Source organism: Sinocyclocheilus grahami, unplaced genomic scaffold (assembly GCF_001515645.1).
Source record: "Sinocyclocheilus grahami isolate Dianchi unplaced genomic scaffold, SAMN03320097.WGS_v1.1 scaffold167.1, whole genome shotgun sequence".
NCBI classification, from domain to species: Eukaryota; Metazoa; Chordata; class Actinopteri; order Cypriniformes; family Cyprinidae; genus Sinocyclocheilus; species Sinocyclocheilus grahami.
In genome coordinates this window covers 1,565,195-1,583,982 of record NW_015505346.1, presented here as the reverse complement: position 1 = coordinate 1,583,982, position 18,788 = coordinate 1,565,195, and the positions used below count along the sequence as shown (strand labels likewise).

The window sequence follows — 18,788 nt, the reverse complement described above, 5'->3', positions numbered from 1 at the left end:
AGTCCAAGCTGCAGCTCAGGCAAACATATCTCCTCAGCGTTCATGGCTACTGTCTGAGCTCAGATGATTTTCTGCTCCAGTTGGAACCAGCTGTGGCCTCCGTGAGGGTCTGTGTCACTTTTCTCTTATGCCATTGCATGTGATTCTCTATCATTCGAATACGAGATTAAACCACATAAATACATGGTCAAACATCTAATACACATCAGAACTGCATTGCAATAGTTAAAAGTTGTGAAGTCTACTCTGGTATAATGGCATTTGGCATTATGATTTAATGGTTGCTGACTCACATTCTTTGCTTATTAGCTTCCTTCATCTACACTGCATATGCATGTCAGCATGAATCTGCACACAGACTGCCATCTTCAGAAGAGAACAAAAACAGACTGGAAAATAACTTAAATATTCATACACTCCTTTAAATAATGCATCTCAGCCTCCATTTGCACACTCCCCTGACTGCACTGTCGCCACCTGTCAAATCAGCAGAGCCACAGTCATGATGAGCTAACATTGAAAAACACTAAAAATATCTCAGAGTCCTCAGAAATGAACAAAGCAAAAATACAGTCCTAAACCCCAGCAAGTAGAATTGGTGATTAACGTGATAATGAGACGGTGAAAAGACCCCCTTCTGCATAGCAGATGCATGCTTTGATTTTATTTACCAGTGTAGTGTTACAAGCAGTCATGTGGAAGCATAGAAGAAGAAAAAATACTGTTTCAACAGATTCTTTTTTCTCTAAAGTTATTTTAGGATTTTAATGACCCAGAGGTTTTTAAAAGAACAGTTCACCCAAAAATGAATATTTGCTAAAAATCTATTTACCCTCAGGCCATCCTAGAAGTCATCTCATCTGAATCAGGAGAGAAATATGCAGATTAAGCACCGTTTAAAACTGAAAACAGTCCAACACAGTTCTAAACAAAAATGTCAGTGGATTTTGATTTAAAAGGACAACAGGTGATGGACTTTCACTGGAGGAAGCATTATTTATTATGAAACACGTAATCACCATTGGACCAAAAGCAACACATTCTGACGGCACCCATTCACTGAAGAGGATCTATTGGTGATCATGTGATGTTTCTCCAAATTCTAAATTTCTCCAAATCTGTTTCAATGACGAAACAAACTCATCTACATCTTGAATGGCCTGAGGGTTTTATTTTTTGGGTGAACTATTCCTTTAAAAATTGTGCTAAAGGCAATTAATCGTTTTGTTGCAAACAGCATAGAAACATTACTAAGCCAACATGATCAAAAACAGATAAGCACAGCTGTTTGCTAATAATTTATATATTCATAAGCTGCATATAAAAATTAATCTGTAATCATATATTTGCAGCAAAATGTATGTAAATGAAAGTGCAAGAGTGACAAAAAAATGGTATGGTTTTAATTTATTATTTTCTTAATACATCACATAACCATCATAATAAAATAACATTATAATAATAATTATATATTCCAATGACAGCAACATGTTCAAAAATCTGTCTGTAAAGGTCAACCAAAATGCTGCTGCAAGATGCTGTTCATGTAATGTTTAAACCAATCTAAGTATAATAAGGGGAAAATTATATGAAAATGTGTATTTAAGAACAGTGCATGCAGATGTGTGTAGAGTATGTTAAGGTGTAAGATCTATATTCCAGTAAAAAGCTTATTATTTGACTTAAAATAAATACCCACATTGCTATTGAGCTAGGGTTGACGTTTTTAAAGACACAGTACATACTGTAGTCCTGATGTGTCAAAGCACCTTAAACACATTACAGGTCTATGATGAGGTTCTCTGATATAAATGAGTGTTTTTATGTATAAGTGTGCAGATTTGAATGCATCCTGCACACAAGCATTTGGACATTTCAGAAAATCAGAATATGTTTAAGAAAAACACAAGTCCAGGGGAGAGTTGGTTTAGAGCCATTTTGGGATTTTGAGCTTCATTTTCTATGAGAGGTTAGAGAATGTTGAGGTCTCCAGGGCTAAATGTTGTGGTTGAATGACAGCTCTGAAGGGTTTTTGAGTTTGGGTCAGTATTAGGGCAGCTAAATATTCAGTGTGTGTCCAGTATTGTGCTCTGACTCAACGGCATCTAAGAATTTTGTGACATTGTGCACTGAATGGCACACAGAGCTTAACACTTCATGAAATGTGTCAGGTTTGAAGTCCATTGTTTTTGTTTTTGCTACAATATTTATTGAAATAAGAAGGTTGTCATGTCAAGTGATAAGACTAGGTTGTGCACTGAAAATAAACAGCCATATGGGTTGGGTTGAAGCTGATCTGACTTTATGTGATCTACAAATCATCCGTGGCGGGTGTGTTATAGCTCTTGAAGAGCGGCTGCATAAAGAGGCCAACGGTTCCTACAACACACACTAAAACAAAGATCCACAGAAACAGACGGTCGATCACCATAGCCACATATTTCCAGTCCTCGATAATCTGTGAGAAAGAGAGAATATGCAGATTTATTTGAATTTATGTTTGATATATCTGCACTACCATTCAAAAGTTTGGAGTTGTTAAGATTTTTCTATTTTTTATATATTTTAAAATGAATTTTATTCCTGTGATGACAAAGCTGAATTTTCAGCAGCTGTTTTTCCAGTCTTCAATATATATATATATATAATAACTACATGTTATTTAAACAATTATAAATAGAATATATAACTATATATATTTATACACTGTATATACACACAAATTTGATTAATTTATATGAACATTTATATATTTATAATATATATAAATATATACTTTTTAAGTGGGAGAACTTGCACAATTGGTGGCTGACTAAATACTTTTTTTCCCCACTGTATATATATATATATATATATATATATCTCAAACAAATTTAGATGGGTCCATTGAACAATTTTATTTTTTCAATTTATTTAAGTGAAACGCAACACTCACCCCTTCATCATCATCCTCATTCTTCAACTTGTCAGCGATATATCGGACCCCCTTCACAGCCTCCTCCATGTCTGCAGAGCACTTTACTGCCATTCGCTTACGAAATTCTGTGCTTTCCTGCAACTCGCCAGGTCTCCAACCAATGTGCTTGGCATCTTCATTGACAAAGAAGGTGGAATCAGTCTCATCTGCCTCACTTTTTGCTGGGTGATCAGATGAAGAGCACTGCTGGTGCTTCCTGTGAAATTTCTCACGTTTGTTGGACTCTCCCGGTCGTCGCATGAATAGGAAACCAGGCAAACGGAACAGGAAGTAGTATTTGACCCACTTGGGCATATTGTGTGTGCTTGGGGAACGATGGTGCACGTTTAGCACACACACACTTGTAACAATTGAAAAAGTCACCAAGACCATGGAGAACATCAAGTACTTTCCAATGAGGGGCACAGCGAGTGAGGTCGGCGGTACGATTTTGGAAATAAGCAAGAGGAACACAGTTAAGGCCAGAAGAACAGAGATACACAAAGTCATCTTCTCCCCACAGTCTGATGGGAGGTAAAAAACTAAGATGGCCAGTGAAGTGATGAGAACACATGGGATGATTAAGTTAATGGTATAGAACAGCGGTTTGCGTCTGATGATAAAATCATACGTTATATCCAAATATGTGGCGTCATTTGGGTCTTCGTTTTTGCGACCAGGCAAGGACACAATATCCCATTCGCCACTTGGCTTGAAGTCATCTCGGCTGGCAAAGTCCGACAGCAAGATGAGGTCGATTTCTGTGTGGTCATAAGTCCATGAGCGGAACTTGAGTGTGCAGTTTTGCTGGTCAAAGGGGAAGTCCCGGACCTCAATTTTACAGGCACTCTTATAAATGGCTGGTGGTAGCCAGGCAACCTCGCCGTTATTTGACACGACCGCATTGGAGTAGAAAGACACTTCATATGTCCCATCAGCACTAAAAATGACAAAGACGTTGTTTTAAATGTGTTGTTTTAAATATAAAAAGCAAAGTATCCTTTTTTGCTTGTGTGCATGATAAAGTGCATAATAAAGGAAAGTTAAAGCTGATACTCTCATCCTGAGTGCCAGCTCATCATGCGAAAAACGCTGTCATTCTAATATCAGTCTCAGTTCCTGAGATTAATGTAGTAACTCTGTCCTAGGTAAAGGTGAAACCCTGTCCAAATCCTGCATTGATGCACCATTGTAAAAAGATTACAAAATGAGTCTCCTGCTGCAACCTGTATTTTTTATAAGGATTCAACCTTTGAATAAATAAAACCTCTTTTTATAAATTATTTAAAGGGATAGTTCAGCAAAAAATGAACATAATTTACCCTCATGTCGTTCCAAACCTGTATGACTCTTTCTTCTACAACACACTTAAAGATATTTTGAAGTTTTTGGTCATGCAATGAAAGACACTGAGATCCAGTGCGGTTCTTAGCCCCACAGATTTTCAGTGTATCAGCAAAACAATTCAAAAATATTCTCTTTTGTTTTCTACAACACAAAAAAAGAAAGACAGATTTGGAACGACGTGAGGGTGAATAAAAGACAACAGAAGGGCTGGAAAATTTCTCACTTGTTGTACAGGACAATGTCAGGCAGCCATATATGCTGGGAGGGAAGGCGAACTTTCCTGATCCCTTCATACTCCTCTGGATCCCACATCAACCGGTAATCATTCCATACCTGCAAAAGACACATCATTTAGAAATACTTTTATTGTTTATTTATTTAAATTACAACCCAAACACAAAAGTTCCGCTTCTCTTACCTGAGTGAGCCAACAGTTTGTGGTCATGATCTGCTCTCTCTCATTCTGAAATACAAACATAAACATATTATAAACATTGAATTAATAAAATGTGCCATGTGTGGCAGCTCTTCATGTTTCAACTACCCACCACACTGATGAGCTGGGCAAGGGACACTTGGATTGCAATGGTGACCTGCTGGCTCTTGTTGACTGCCGGACGGATCAGCTTGTTGTATCGGTCAGGGGAGAGTAAGTAGTTTACTAAACGTTCCTCCACCTCTGCACACCATACAGCTGAAAAACAGACGTTAAAAATGTTTTCTTTAAAAAAGGTTCTGAATTGAATGGAAGAAATGGTTTACTTGGGATTTATCTAAATGACTTAAGCTAATTAATTGCACACAAAATTTTCAACGTGTCAAGCACGTTTACACACTGCCTCCGAAACTTTTGTCTGTCATAAAAAATTTGGATCAGGTTCGATTTTCTGCGTTTTCGCGTCCATAGCAAACATTTTGATAGGAATGATGATTATGAAAAAAAAAATTTTTTAAACGCATACGAAAATTTCGGACTCGAGTGTGCAAGGACTTTTAGGCTGATGATACAGGGGGCAACTTTTTGAGCATTGTTGCTTGGTCACTTTCTCAATGAGAATGGGTAACAAATTTCTATCTGGATACTTTAGATTGCTTGTGGGCCCTGTGTTTCATCTGGTTGCCCATTGACAGCAACATTGCTCAAAAAGTTGCCCCGTGTATCAGCAGCCTTACACATATGTAATCCACACAGAATTTGTAACACCATGCAAAATTAACACAACTTTAACAAATTAACACAAGTGACAAATTGGTTTTGGTTGGTAAATAATTTTAATAATTTTTTTAATAATTTAAATATATTTTAACCATTGTGCTTTGTTTAAAAAAAATTCAAATTAAAAATGAAAATCGGGGTTCCTGGTCAATTTCTCATTATGCTATATTATCACTACATCTCATTCAATCATTTGTCAACATGTTTTATTTCAATTAGCACAGGTTTTTGCATTTATTTTTTGGAACTGATATATTATAGACCTCATTCTTATGCAAATTGATACATTGACCTGAGCTTATGCACCTCATTTTTTTAGTAAAAAGAAAAACATTATTTATAGATAATTTTGGCAATATTTAGTCAAAAACTAAGGTCAGATCAATGATGCCTACAATCAATTAGTTCCAAAAAGAAATATAAAACCTGTGAAAATGTAAAAGAAAAGCAGCTCATAAATAGATTGAATCCAATATTTACAAATAATATTGCATAATGAGAAATGTATAGGCCATTTCTTGTAGGCTGTTTTTTTTTTTTCTGTGAACACCACAAGTGTGACAAGGTGTGGGTAAAATCCAAAAATTATCAAGAAACTTTTGGGAAGTTGTTTTACCCTGTGGGAGGAAAATCTTACTGTTGTGTATCTTCTAACAGCTTTTACATTAAAGGAAAATTTACCAAACAGAATTTTCTACTGTTTTCATAACTCCACTATAAATATATACAGTCATAGACACAGAACTATATTTTAAGGAAACAATATGAAGTTGCATGGCCAATAAAAACATTTTATGATTGATTTTATTAGATTTTCTACATTTACTCGTCATTGGCACATGCAAATAAGGGTAGATTTGAACAGGCAGGCCAAAAAGTACGTTTCAGAAAGAAGAAAAGAGAAAGCCAAAAACACTACTGGTGTTTCTGTGCCACTGTCTCTAAGGGACAGCAAGTCAGGACAAATGACATCACTCTGTGGACAAGCAGTGCACTCTGGGGACAATGAGTACAGAGACTACAAGATTAAAGTTGACAGTAGAAGCACTGGGGCAGCAGTCAGCATTCAACACACAATCACCCAGCCTGTGCTCAGTGAGACATACTCCATCTGACTAACAGCTCAACAAGTACAGCTGAAACATGTGACAAATTAATGAATGCTGTGATAAGCCACTTTGGGAGCCATGTGAGCAAACCAAGCAGAACCAATCTGAAACTCTCCAAGATTTTCTCAAAGCTGAGAGTAAAGGTTTTCATACACAACCATTTTTGAGAACACATTTTTGGAGGTTATTATTCAAAACAGCAGAGGCGTCAGAATGTGTATGTGCACTTATAAATAAACACTTTATTAACTTCTAAAGCTACCTTTTCATGTCCATTCAATGTTTTATGACCTGACTTTTCTCAGCAAATAGTGATATATCAAATGAATTAATCCACTAATTATATAATTGACTAATTTATTCAACTGACAGCCCTGCTCTGAATATTTCTGCAAAATAAGGAATGTCTCTATGCACATGTTGATGCTACCTGTGGTAAATATCTCTCATAAAGGTCAAATATCATTATCCCTTCAAAAGAACTAACACATCCATTATTATGAATCCAGATAGTTACATAATGAGACCCATTCATCTGTAAATAAGATGCACCGAAGCAACAATCCTCATGATTCACGGACAGCATGCGGAGGGTCACAGAAGCCCTATGCCACATCTCTCATTAAGACCCCATGGGGACGATCATTCTTTAATGCCAAACATGAGTCAGCGGTTCAGCCCATCACTGCCCCATCAGCACACATTCTCTTTATCACAAGCTCTCATATTACAGCATATGTGAAAGCAGAGTCTGACAGTAATTATCATATCAATTATCATGGGGGGAAGTCGTGGCCTAATGGTTAGAGAGTCGGACTCATAACCCAAAGGTTGTGGGTTCGAGTCTCGTACCGGCAGGGATTGTAGGTGGGGGGAGTGAATGTACAGCGCTTTCTCCCACCTTCAATACCACGACAAGGTGCCCTTGAGCAAGGCACCGAATCCCCAACTGCTCCCCGGGCGCCGCAGCATAAATGGCTGCCCACTGCTCCGGGTGTGTGTTCACGGTTTGTGTGTGTTCACTGCTGTGTGTGTGCACTTTGGATGGGTAAATGCAGAGCACTAATTCCGAGTATGGGTCACCATACTTGGCCACATGTCACTTCACCTTTCACTTTATAATGAGGGTTTAGTAAGCAAAATGATATGACCATAAATGAACACTACAAGCACAGAACTAATCATGTTACTTTTCATTCCCAGTTGTGTCAGGTTACGCATTATGGGCAACATATTGGAACATCTTAAAAATCAGACTACTGGAAGATATTTTATTATTACAAAAAAAAAATTTTTTGTTTTTTTTTGTTGGTTTGTTTACTTGCATATTAAAAACATATAACTACTGTATAACATAACTGTTATATAAAAATATATATGACCTATTTAGCCTTTTTAGTTCTTGATTTATGAGCAATTCTGTATGGAAGTCTGTTTCTTATGAAAGCGTCTTTCCGCCACAGAAAAAAAAGGTGACTTTTTAATCTCAGATTTTGGACTTTTCTTTTTCTTCACAAATAAAATAAATCTGCAATTCTGTTTTGTGAGATTAAAAGTCACAATTATCTTTTTTATTATTTTTCATTCCGTGACAGAAAAAAAAGGAATTACTAGAAGTAAGCTCAGAATTCAGAGAAAAAAGTCCGAATTGCAATACGTAAGCTCAGAATTATGAGAAAGCAAGAATTTTGAGTTTACATCTCTGAATTCTGACTTTCTTTTCAGAGTCACAAGAAACAAAAATCCAATATAAACTCAGAATTGCAGGAAAAATTAAGTGTGAAATAAAATTCACAATAAACTTTTTTATACCATGGCAGAAACGGGCTTCCGTATTTTCTGCTTCAGAGTAAAAAATAAAAAAGTCACTTCAACTATTTATCTCACAAGTGTGATATATTTCTTGGGATTGTCACTACCAGTTTGGACTTCTCCTAATTGTGTCTCACAATGTGACTTTATAACTCACAATTACAACTTTAAACAGTATCTCTCAATGTGAGATTTTAAACTTTTTTTAATTATTATTATATTTTTTAGGTGGCTTCTACAATTATGAAAGAATGAAAACTGTTCTCAACACCAGTGTATTTGATCGGTCTATTAGTCTTGAAAAATCAAGACTTTTTTTTAAACATAATAGTAAAAGGTTAAATTCCTGTCTAAAAGTTTACGTATAAAAAAACTTTGCACTGTTATGTCAAATGTTTCTCCAAACTCTGTAATATATCTAACTATCTTTGTGCTTTTGAGGCACAACTGAACTGTCAATCATTGTACTTCCTTTCTTAGAGCAATTGTTTCCAACTGAGACTCCACTATAGTGATGACTGCATTCGTTAGGCTAAGTTACCCAATATAATAATTATAAAAAGAAAAAACTCAGTAAAACAATGGTTCGAGAATCGAGATTATAACATCGTCAGCATAAACACACTGTTTCAAATGACTATTTAGTATGGAGGATGCTGTCTAGAGTGGTGACTAATATCTGTGGAATACCCTATGAAAAAAGTGTTACTAAACCCCCGACTTAATCAGACAAGCCCCATGTCCTGCTTCAGGGCTCTTCACAAAAACACACACTCTCCTAAACAACTAAGGCAGGACAGGGGCTTGGAAAGAAACACACCAGATTATACACAACAACACACACACACACGCTCACAGTTGCATGCACTGAGCTTTTCCACCCCGGTGCACTTTAACTCTGTGAATAATTCAGCTGCACTAAAATAAAACCTGCCTCATCACACAGACAGCAGCAGCAGATACACACCAACACAGACAAACACACACAGACCTAGTCTAACTCTCAGAATACCGAATCCAACAACTTACATATATATACATATACACATATTCACTAGCTATGGCTCAACAGTTACCCTAGTGCCACATTTCAGTGTTTGAGAGAGTCAAATCCACTTCATGCTACACAATTTCAGTTTGCATTAGTTTAAGAATCTGAGACTGTGTGGGGGTATAAGTATATCACACTTTTTCAGGAATCCAAGAACGTGTTTCACAATTCCTACAGAGACTGATACCCCATAATTACACATTGAGTAGATGGCTTGTTCACTTATTCTTTTCAACATGTTGGGATTATCTCCAAACTTTACAAAACATGATTCAGGTATAACTTCTATTTATTGGGCAGAGCATGTTATTTCACGCCTTTTTGAGGTTTTAATGTGTTAATACTTTAAAACTACACTACATTTATAAAAAATATAATATACTTATTCATCAAAAATGCATTAAATTAAATTAAAATAAATGCATTTTTTTCTTCTTTTTTACTTTACATTTACAAAGAATGTTGAAAAAATGTATCACAGTTTTCACATTGATAATAATAATAAGAAGAAATGCTTACTGAGCACCAAATCAGCTTATTAGAATGATTTCTGAAGGATCATAGGACAAAGAAGATTGAAGTAATGGCTGTTGAAAATTCAGCTTTGCCACCACAGGAATAAATTACATTTTAAAATATAAAATTATTTTAAGCTGTGATAATATTTCACAATTTGTATTGTTTTTAATCAAAAGAATGCAGCTTTGGTGAGCATAAGAAACTTCTTTCAAAAGCATTTTAAAATCATGCCAACCCCAAACTTTTGAACTGTTCTTGTAATTTTAGTTTTTTTTATAATGTCAGAAACGCTGTATTACACTTCTCATGTTTTTTGCATCTTTATGATGAATTGCTTGCTGTATTCCTTATTTGTAAGTTGTTTAGGATAAAATTGTCAGCTAAATTAAAAATGTAAAATGTAGTGTACATATCTGATTGCTCATGTCATGACCTTGGTTACCTCTGTGTAACTGACTCACTACTTAATGAGTGGAAATACTTCAGCAATAAAAATCATTAATGGAAGCAGTGATACAGGGATCAATACTGCTAATGGCAATCACAACAGTTAGAAATAGTACTTATCCATAGCTTATACAAGGGCTTACTTTACTTTTAGTTAGAATGCAAGGTGTAATAAAAAGTAATTAATAGAGCTCACTTAAACACCACACCTTTTTTTTTTTACTTCAGCCAGCCATAATATATGTTTGCACCACACTATGTGCAAATGCATGGTTTGATAATACATGGAAGCAATCAAACGCATCAATTCAGGTATTTAATAACAAAATATTTTAAATCGAATTTTGTGCACAAACAAGACTTCAAAAAAGCTGTCCTTCAAAGCAACAAGAACTTCTGAAGTCTAGGTTTATTCTGTATATGTGTGTGCGCACATGCTCATGAATGCGTTTAAGAGACCCTCTCTGCAGCTCTGACTCACTGAGCAAAAGATCTAATCAGAGTTATGACAGAGTTAGCATAAGCATGCCTCAAGAACCAAAACACACACAGATATACACACACGTTATCACCATGCATGCCCTAAAATGGACTGAAAAAGACACTCTGATACTGAATTGCTTACGTTTCCCTTCACTACTACACAGAGATCAAGAAAACACGTGACCATGCAACCTTGATGAAGGGTCTATTCCAGGGATCCTCAAATCTGGCCCACGAGATCCACTTTCCTGCAGAGTTTAGCTCTAACCCTAATCAAACACACCTGAGCATGCTAATCAATGTCTTCAGGATCATTAGAAAATCACAGCTAGGTGAGTTTGATCAGGGTTGGAGCTAAACTCTGCAGCGCATTGGCCCTCCAGGGCAAGATTTGAGGAACCCTGGTCTATTCTATATACCTATTCATTGTAAATTATCTAACAGCTCATTCATGTTCAGTGCGAGACTGATCGATGATTTTAAGTAATAAAGTCATCCTTCATACTCAATGAAACACGATGCACTCACAAAAGGCTCTCTGCTGTGTGAGCACTGAAGTGATGCTTCACAGTTGGAAACAGATCTGTGAGTGAACTGAGCTATGGGGCACAGAGAACGTGCCATAATGTGGACTGACCCAATTTAACCCCTTAATGCCACTGGTTACAGGTCTAAAGAGAGATGAGAGCAATGAGTTTTCAACTATAAATAAAAGCACAGGTTGTATTGATTTCATGTGCATCTTTTACATGTCTAGAGTAAATAATGTGACAAAGAGCTATTTAATGCTTGTTTACCCTCCTGAAAATTTATTTCTGTATCAAAGCTTCACAAAAGCAAGCACTACCTCTGATAATACAGTTGCAACCACCATATTAAGTACATATATTATATAGCAAGAGCTATTAATTAAATAAATTATTATAAATTCAATAAAATTGATCTAGCTCAAGTCATACTCATAATATACAAAGATTTCATTGGTCACATTTGTGACCAGCCAGTGTTAAATAACTGATTGATTTACACTATAACAATGTATATTGATTCAATTAAATAAACAATCATTTAATTGTATTTTTATTTTCCCCATAATTGTGCTAATTTATCGTTTTCAATTGTCTTATTTAACAACTGCGCATTTTGTGATGACCAATTTTGACTGTCACTATTGTAACCAGACGTAAAACACACATTCACTAACTTTTTAACTAAAAAAATAAATAATTAAGCACATTTAAAACTTAAATGTATTAAACTAACAGAAGTTAAGATCCTAAGTTTTAATGATAAAGCAATCGATCATTGAAAGTAACACACATCAATGGAAAAAGAGCTCCATGCTTACTCGCCACGGTGAGCGCAACAAACCACAGTCCTGAAGCCATCGGAGCTGTCATCTCCTGCAGGAGCCCCTCCGTCCACACTTACAACAACCGACAGGCAAAGATCGCGTCTTTACAGATCCATTTTCCCCGCACACTTCACAACGACAGTCCCTGCGACAGAGACAAACAGATGTGAGTACGCGAACACGCGGGATCCGGGCTTCTTATGCCCTCCGATTGTGAAAAAATCGAGCGTGTCTTACGCCTGGAGAGTTGTTCGGTTCCTTTTCAGTGATAATCAGCCACAAACACTAACGTTATGATAAAAGGTCTTTGGGGCTTTCTCTTCTGCACGCGAACTGACTCGCGCTCTCTCGGCAGACTGTGCGCTTCTCTTGCAACCGCGGCAGACTTGACATCCGCGAGCGCAATCAAGCCATCAACTTATGTAAAAACGAGTCTTCTACCACTTAAATACAGTTCACAGTCCACAGGGCATATTATTAAAAATATTTCAACAATCCATTTGTCTTTCCCATACCATCGATTTTAATGTCGTTTTAAATATATACACAATTTAGCAGGTGTTGATGGCCCAGTGTGATAATATAAGCTATGATAATTACTGGCTCAAGTGCACATGGTTAAAAGAACTGCAAATTGCCACTGTGTCTTGGGCTAGGTGTGCGTCACGGGGGAGGACAGTTTGCTGTTGTGTGTTCTGCACCATGGAGCATAAGAAACGGTCTTAATTCACATTTACATGAGTTGGTTTTTCAGTTCTTCTCATTATGGGAGACACTGAGAAGTTGTCAGAAGGATTATATCTCACGAACTGTTTTGAACTTACAGAAAAGTATGCTGCTAGTTCAAAAACCCCTTAAAGTGTAATACATTTTGTTGTCAAAACTTATATTTTTTGCTATATACAAAGTAAATAATGTGAACACCATGAATCCACAACAGCATATTCAGGCTAGAATCACCTATATGATAAATATAATAAAGATACATTTCAACCAAAATGCATTTTCCGTATTATGTTGGGGAAATTTGGCACACGAGTTACTGGTCAAAACAATGGTTCAGTGTTACCATGTACACTTCTGGTCAAAAGTATGGAATAACTAAGATTTTGATTAAAGAAGACTCTTTTCATGGCTCACCTAAAGCTGCATATATTTGATTAAAAATACAGTAAAAATCAATATTGTGAAATATTATTACAATTTTCTTTTTTAATATATTTTAAAATGTAATTTATTCCTGTGATGACAAAGCAAAATTTTCAGCAGCCATTACTCCAGACTTCAAATGATATGATTCTTTAGAAATCATTCTAATATGCTGATTTAGTGCTCAGGAAACATTGCATTATCATCATCAATGTTGAAAAAAATTGTGCTGTTTAATATTTTTCTGGAAACTGTGATTACCTTTTTTTCAGGATTGTTTGAGAACGTTCAAAAGAACAGCATTTATTGGAAATAGCAATCTTTTGTTAAGTCTTTACTGTTCTTTTAAATTATAATAATATTTCACAATATTATTATTTGTTTGATCAAATAAATGCAGCCTTAGTGAGCATAAGAGATTTCTTACCAAAACATTTGAAAACTTTGACTACTAGTGTATTTTTTGCCATATGTTTTGGCCTTCACAACTGTTTTCCTTGTTAAATGAAGCTGAAAAGCCTATAGTAGGCGGTCTAGTAGCAAGTCATTATTGTGACAACATGCCCCAGCCCACTAATGTCAATGTGTCACATTAACAGTAATATTTTTTGTTGCCAATGATGGTGCAAATATTCCAAAATATTGCAGCCAAGACTTTAATCCATACATGAGTGTCAAGTTCAGAATGAAAAGAGCTCATTGCAGTTTACTGCAGTTTCTCAGCTGCTCACTTCAAAGGATAAATATATTGCTAGAAAAGCATTGTTTTCTTAATTAACTTTCAATGAACTTAATTAACCATGAAAACCCCAATCACGGACGCAAATTAATCTCTCACACCCTGTCACACATAAAATCTCATGAGGAAAGACATCACACAAAACGTCGCAAAGCAGTGGACCCTTGAGGCGAAGTACAAAGCAAAGGCCTGACGTTATGGTCCTAGAACAGGACAAAATAGGACTCTCGTCTTTCCACAAACCCTCTGCAGTGAATGCACGCCTGAGTGTGAGAAATCAAGAAAACATGAAAGCAAGAAACAGAGAGTCAAAGAAGGCATTAAGGTCAGTGATTCTACAAAGTGGCTATGGATCTTTAAACTTCCTAAGCCATTCATGCATACACAAACATTTTCATACAGAAGCATGCACATACTCAAGGCTCTCTCACTCAACCATGCCCAAATGTTACAGCCATTAGTGTTGGGTAAATGGCTGTTAATTTAATTTAGTCTGAGTGAAAGAGGACCTCACATAATGTTACCTGATACAGACAAAAATAATGAAATACACAAACAATTCACTATCGATTTCTGCACAGTTACATGTTTATTCTAATATGCAGCCTTTTGAGGACACATCTGAAATATCTTTTTTTGAGCCTGACAGTAACATTGTAGTATGTTAACAAACTGCAGTAACATTTTGATTAATTAATCTAAACAGAAAACGTAATCTTCCCAAAGCTGATGAATTGTTTTGCTTTATTCTGAGCACAATAAAGCATGTGTGGAGCAAATATAAACATACCTACATTCACCGGCATTTACGTATTGCCCTTTTCTGACTGTCTGCAGCATGAAGTCTGGTTAGCCATCCCTCTCATGCTCCAATTCCCCCAATAGGAGGTTGTTTGGGGACAGAAGCAGACTGCAGCATAAAGATTTCAACGCTAACTGACATTAGCTCACCATTCTGATGCCTTATGTTTACACATCAGAAGCACTCATCCATGGACTTTCAACATGTTCTTACACAGAACATGGCAGTTTACCTAATGCATATCCAGGATAAACCACTTTAATCTTCAGCATCTGGTGGGTGATGGTTAGTCACTTCAGTCATCTGATCTCCAGAAGGTGAAAATTGCTTCATTCATTCTTTGCTTGGGCTGAAAACACAAGCCAAATGCATCTGGCTGAGATAAATTAAATAAAACAATTTTAAAATTGTCTTTACAAAAAACATTAATAATATTGCACAAACCTTTCAAACCATGTATGGACATATGTAATAAATAAATATAGTGTAGCCTACATATTTAAATTGCACCATATAAATCCTTGCCAATAACCAAGCCAATATAATTTATCAGAGGTCGATCACCATTTCATCACTACTATGATAGTAAATATTCCTACTCTAGTCTTTAACTTTCTGTGTAACATATCTACTATACCGTTTTTTTCCATGAGCTTAAAATAAACCACGTGTAAAATCTGCTAATAACCAAATCACAACGTGTGAAAAAAATCTGCTTAATTTGGAAGACTGCTACACGGAATGAACAACACAGGGGAAGCTAAATCTACCTAAAGAGTAATAAAAGAACATTATGTTGTTTCAGCAACGAAGTCGAATTTCTGCCCAATTCATAAAAAACTGCATTTATTTGCACATTTAAGGTTTATTTACGTCTTTTCTTATAGCGCCATCTTGTGGTGAACTACAGTCCAGGACCCTGCCTGACCGTGAAGATAATCAAGTTTGTACTTTCTTAGAAAACAAGGATTCAGATTTTAATCTTAACATCTTACTGTCACTTTGAAGGATTTTAATGTATATGACTTTTGAAGCATATTAGTCTATATGTTTTAAACCTAAGCCTAACATTAACCAGTTGGAAAATCTTAAACTCTATAAGCCTTGATGATTTGAGTGATTGACTTCACTTTTAGATGAGCTAACTTGAAAAAGCCTCACTTTTATTTAATAAATCTAATTAATTTTTTTCTTTAAAAAAATGTCTAAAACTATTTTTTTTTCCTGTGGAAGTTACGCGTTTTAGATTATTAACAGCAGTCCACAAAACAACATTTTTTCTGTTATGTATATTTTATGACATTTTATGTTATGTACATTTTTATTATTGTTTTATAGATATTTTTTGGATTATTTTAATGTTATATGCATAGCTTTCCCAGACTAGATCCCCAGTCCTTTATCTCGGTATGAGGACTTCCTTTCGGAAAGACTCCACAGCACCATCATCACCGTTCAGTTCCCAAACAAACTTTACCAACTCACACTCACTCCGCAACTTTTCCTCCAGCACCCTCCATCGAATAGTCCCGTCTCCAGCGAGCTCCGCTGGGAAAACAAAAGCAGAAATGTCCCCTCCGTCCGCACGGCTTCAAACCAAACCCGTGATAACATGTCTGAAGACGTTTCTGTTCTCGTACAGTCTGATTTTCTGGGTGAGTTAGTGTTTTCATCAGATTTGCCGTTAGCTTGAGGCGGCTATCAGCACGGCTACCTCACTCTGAACAATGGGCTCAGTCAACGAACGGTTCGAACTCTTAGTGTAATCCTCGTTCAGATTTTTAAGATTTCTTTATGAAAAATAAGATACATTTCTAAACATCATTTAGATGTTTATTTATCTTCTGATTAGCAAAAATACTTACACAAAGATTTACACAGATCCTCTCGATTTCCTTTTATTGTTAACGGCTTGCTTAAGGATGCGTCGAATAATTGTAGATTTTCCCAGCATTTTAAATTTATATACCAAAAGTATGAAATGAAACTTAAATTTTGGGATATAGGTTCAAATTTATTAAAGACGAATAAATACGAAATGTCGCTGCCTTGTGTAACGTTACTTTGCCAAGAATAGTCACAGCTGTTTTGATCGCTGTTCAAATATATTGATCTAAGTTACAGAGATTCAATAAGGGAACTGATATAAACCGTTCATCAAACGTGGCCTAAATGGGTGCGAAGTCCGATGCAGCACTTTTATCTCGACTAATTATTGCTATTCACTGTGATTTTCCGCTGGCAGGGGACAGATGGTCATGTTTATAAAGTGGATAAAGTAAAGTAATAGTCCCAAGACTCAGACCCAATCAGTTGCTTATGATCGAAATTATAACTCTTGTCATTTATTTACCCTTGGCAGTAATACACATAACCAAACAGTAAATAGGCTTGTCACTGCACCACACTATTATAAATTGGAAAAAAAAAACGTACAGGTTTCAAAGTCATCAATATCATAGCATAACATAAATTAATAACTCCATTCTACAACTACTATAAAATATCCATCTTTATCCACATACATACGTTTAACTTTACGCATGTACTATATCAGGGATAGCGAACGTCGGGCCTGGAGAGTTTTGCTTCAGCCCTAATCAAACACACCTGAACAAGCTGATCAAGGTCTGAAGGGTTACTAGGAAGCTACGGGCAGGTGAGTTTTTATTAGGGTTGGAGCTGAGCTCTGCAGGACTGCGGCTCTCCAGGACCGGAGTTCGCCACCCCTGTACTATATAGTTAATCTCAACTGCATGATTAATTAAAGGGGTCATATGATGCGATTTAAATTTTTCCTTTCTCTTTGGAGTGTTACAAGCTCTTGGTGCATAAAGAGTAAAGTTGCAAAGACTAAAGTCTCAAATTCAAAGAGATTTTCTTTATAAAAGTTATTTTATTTTATTTTTATTTTTTTATTACCTTAGATGTCCAAAACTGTAATTTTTCACACACACAAAAAAACATCTTGATGCAACATTTTACAAAAATCAAGATTAAATATATTTGGTTGAAATCCCATGTTATAAAAGATGAAGTGCTATGCAGGCTATTTAAGACAATATTGGCTGATTAGACGGCAATGCTGACCTAAAATGCAAAATGTCTATATCCCCCAGCGACTTAACACTGCTTTTGTGCTCCAGGGACACATTTGTGGTTACTTTAAGGTATTTTTAAAAATACTTTTTATTACCTTATGTCTAAAACTGTCATTTTTCACACACACACACAAAAAAAATTTACATCTTGTTGCAACATTTTACAAAAATCAAGATTGAATAGATTTGGTCAAAATCCCATGTTATAAACGATGAAGTGCTATGCAGGCTGTTTAAGACAATATTGGCTGATTAGACGCAATGCAATGCAAAGTGTTTGCCCTCTCTCTCTCTCTCTCTCTCTCTCTCTTCACCGTTCCCACATCTCAGACCTCAAATACATAAAATATCACCCTTTTTAGACCTAGTTTCTGAAGTAAAGAGTAAAGAAAATACTATACAAAGCTTATTGAATCAACCAGGGGCCAGTCCATAGCCACCATGTTAAGACCGTCTTAAGAACTAGTTTGACCAACTAGCAATTGCCAAGGAGAAATCAGTCTTACTTTTTTTCAATGCAAATAAGACCAATCTACCTTTTCATAACTGAATTAAAAAAGTTATGACCAGTCTTGAAGAAAAAAATTAGATGACTAACTTTTTAAGACTAGTTTAAACAGTTTATGCAACCAGTCCCAGTTCTTTATTTACTCTTGTAAGATTACAAGTACCCTTGCAAGAACTACCCCCCCCTCCACTCACC

At 35.9% G+C, this 18,788-nt stretch overlaps 2 protein-coding genes across 4 annotated transcripts in view; one reads left to right on the top strand and one right to left on the bottom strand.

Moving 5' to 3' along the window:
• Positions 1-283: 283 nt before the first annotated feature.
• Positions 284-18,788, top strand: part of LOC107593221 (tetraspanin-7-like) — a 21,105-nt gene continuing 2,600 nt past the window's right edge. Inside the window, exons 1-2 of the mRNA XM_016282851.1 lie at positions 284-288; positions 2,018-2,021. The gene's annotated coding sequence lies outside the window, so the exon portion shown is untranslated. The remainder of the gene's footprint in view (positions 289-2,017; positions 2,022-18,788) is intronic.
• Positions 1,514-15,448, bottom strand: LOC107593218 (neuronal acetylcholine receptor subunit beta-2-like). 3 transcript variants are annotated; one of them, XM_016282846.1, is made up of 8 exons: positions 15,429-15,448; positions 15,217-15,333; positions 12,289-12,439; positions 4,852-4,997; positions 4,722-4,766; positions 4,527-4,636; positions 2,936-3,896; positions 1,514-2,458 (listed from the first exon to the last, which is right to left on the bottom strand). In XM_016282846.1, the coding sequence occupies exons 3-8, from the start codon at positions 12,338-12,340 to the stop codon at positions 2,312-2,314; spliced, it is 1,461 nt and encodes a 486-aa protein (XP_016138332.1). In that variant the 5' UTR covers positions 12,341-12,439; positions 15,217-15,333; positions 15,429-15,448; the 3' UTR covers positions 1,514-2,311. The 3 variants fall into 3 exon arrangements, with proteins under 3 accessions (XP_016138332.1, XP_016138331.1, XP_016138333.1); XM_016282845.1 differs by lacking the exons at positions 15,217-15,333; positions 15,429-15,448 and adding an exon at positions 12,532-12,691; XM_016282847.1 differs by lacking the exons at positions 15,217-15,333; positions 15,429-15,448 and adding an exon at positions 12,585-12,691.

Coding starts and splice junctions, on each gene's coding strand:
- LOC107593218 (XM_016282846.1), bottom strand. CDS start 12,340: ATGACAGCTCCGATGGCTTCAGGACTGTGGTTTGTTGCGCTCACCGTG. Junction 4,767..4,851: donor TTGCCCAGCTCATCAGTGTG/GTGGGTAGTTGA, acceptor TTTGTATTTCAG/AATGAGAGAGAGCAGATCAT. Junction 3,897..4,526: donor GACATTGTCCTGTACAACAA/GTGAGAAATTTT, acceptor TGTCATTTTTAG/TGCTGATGGGACATATGAAG.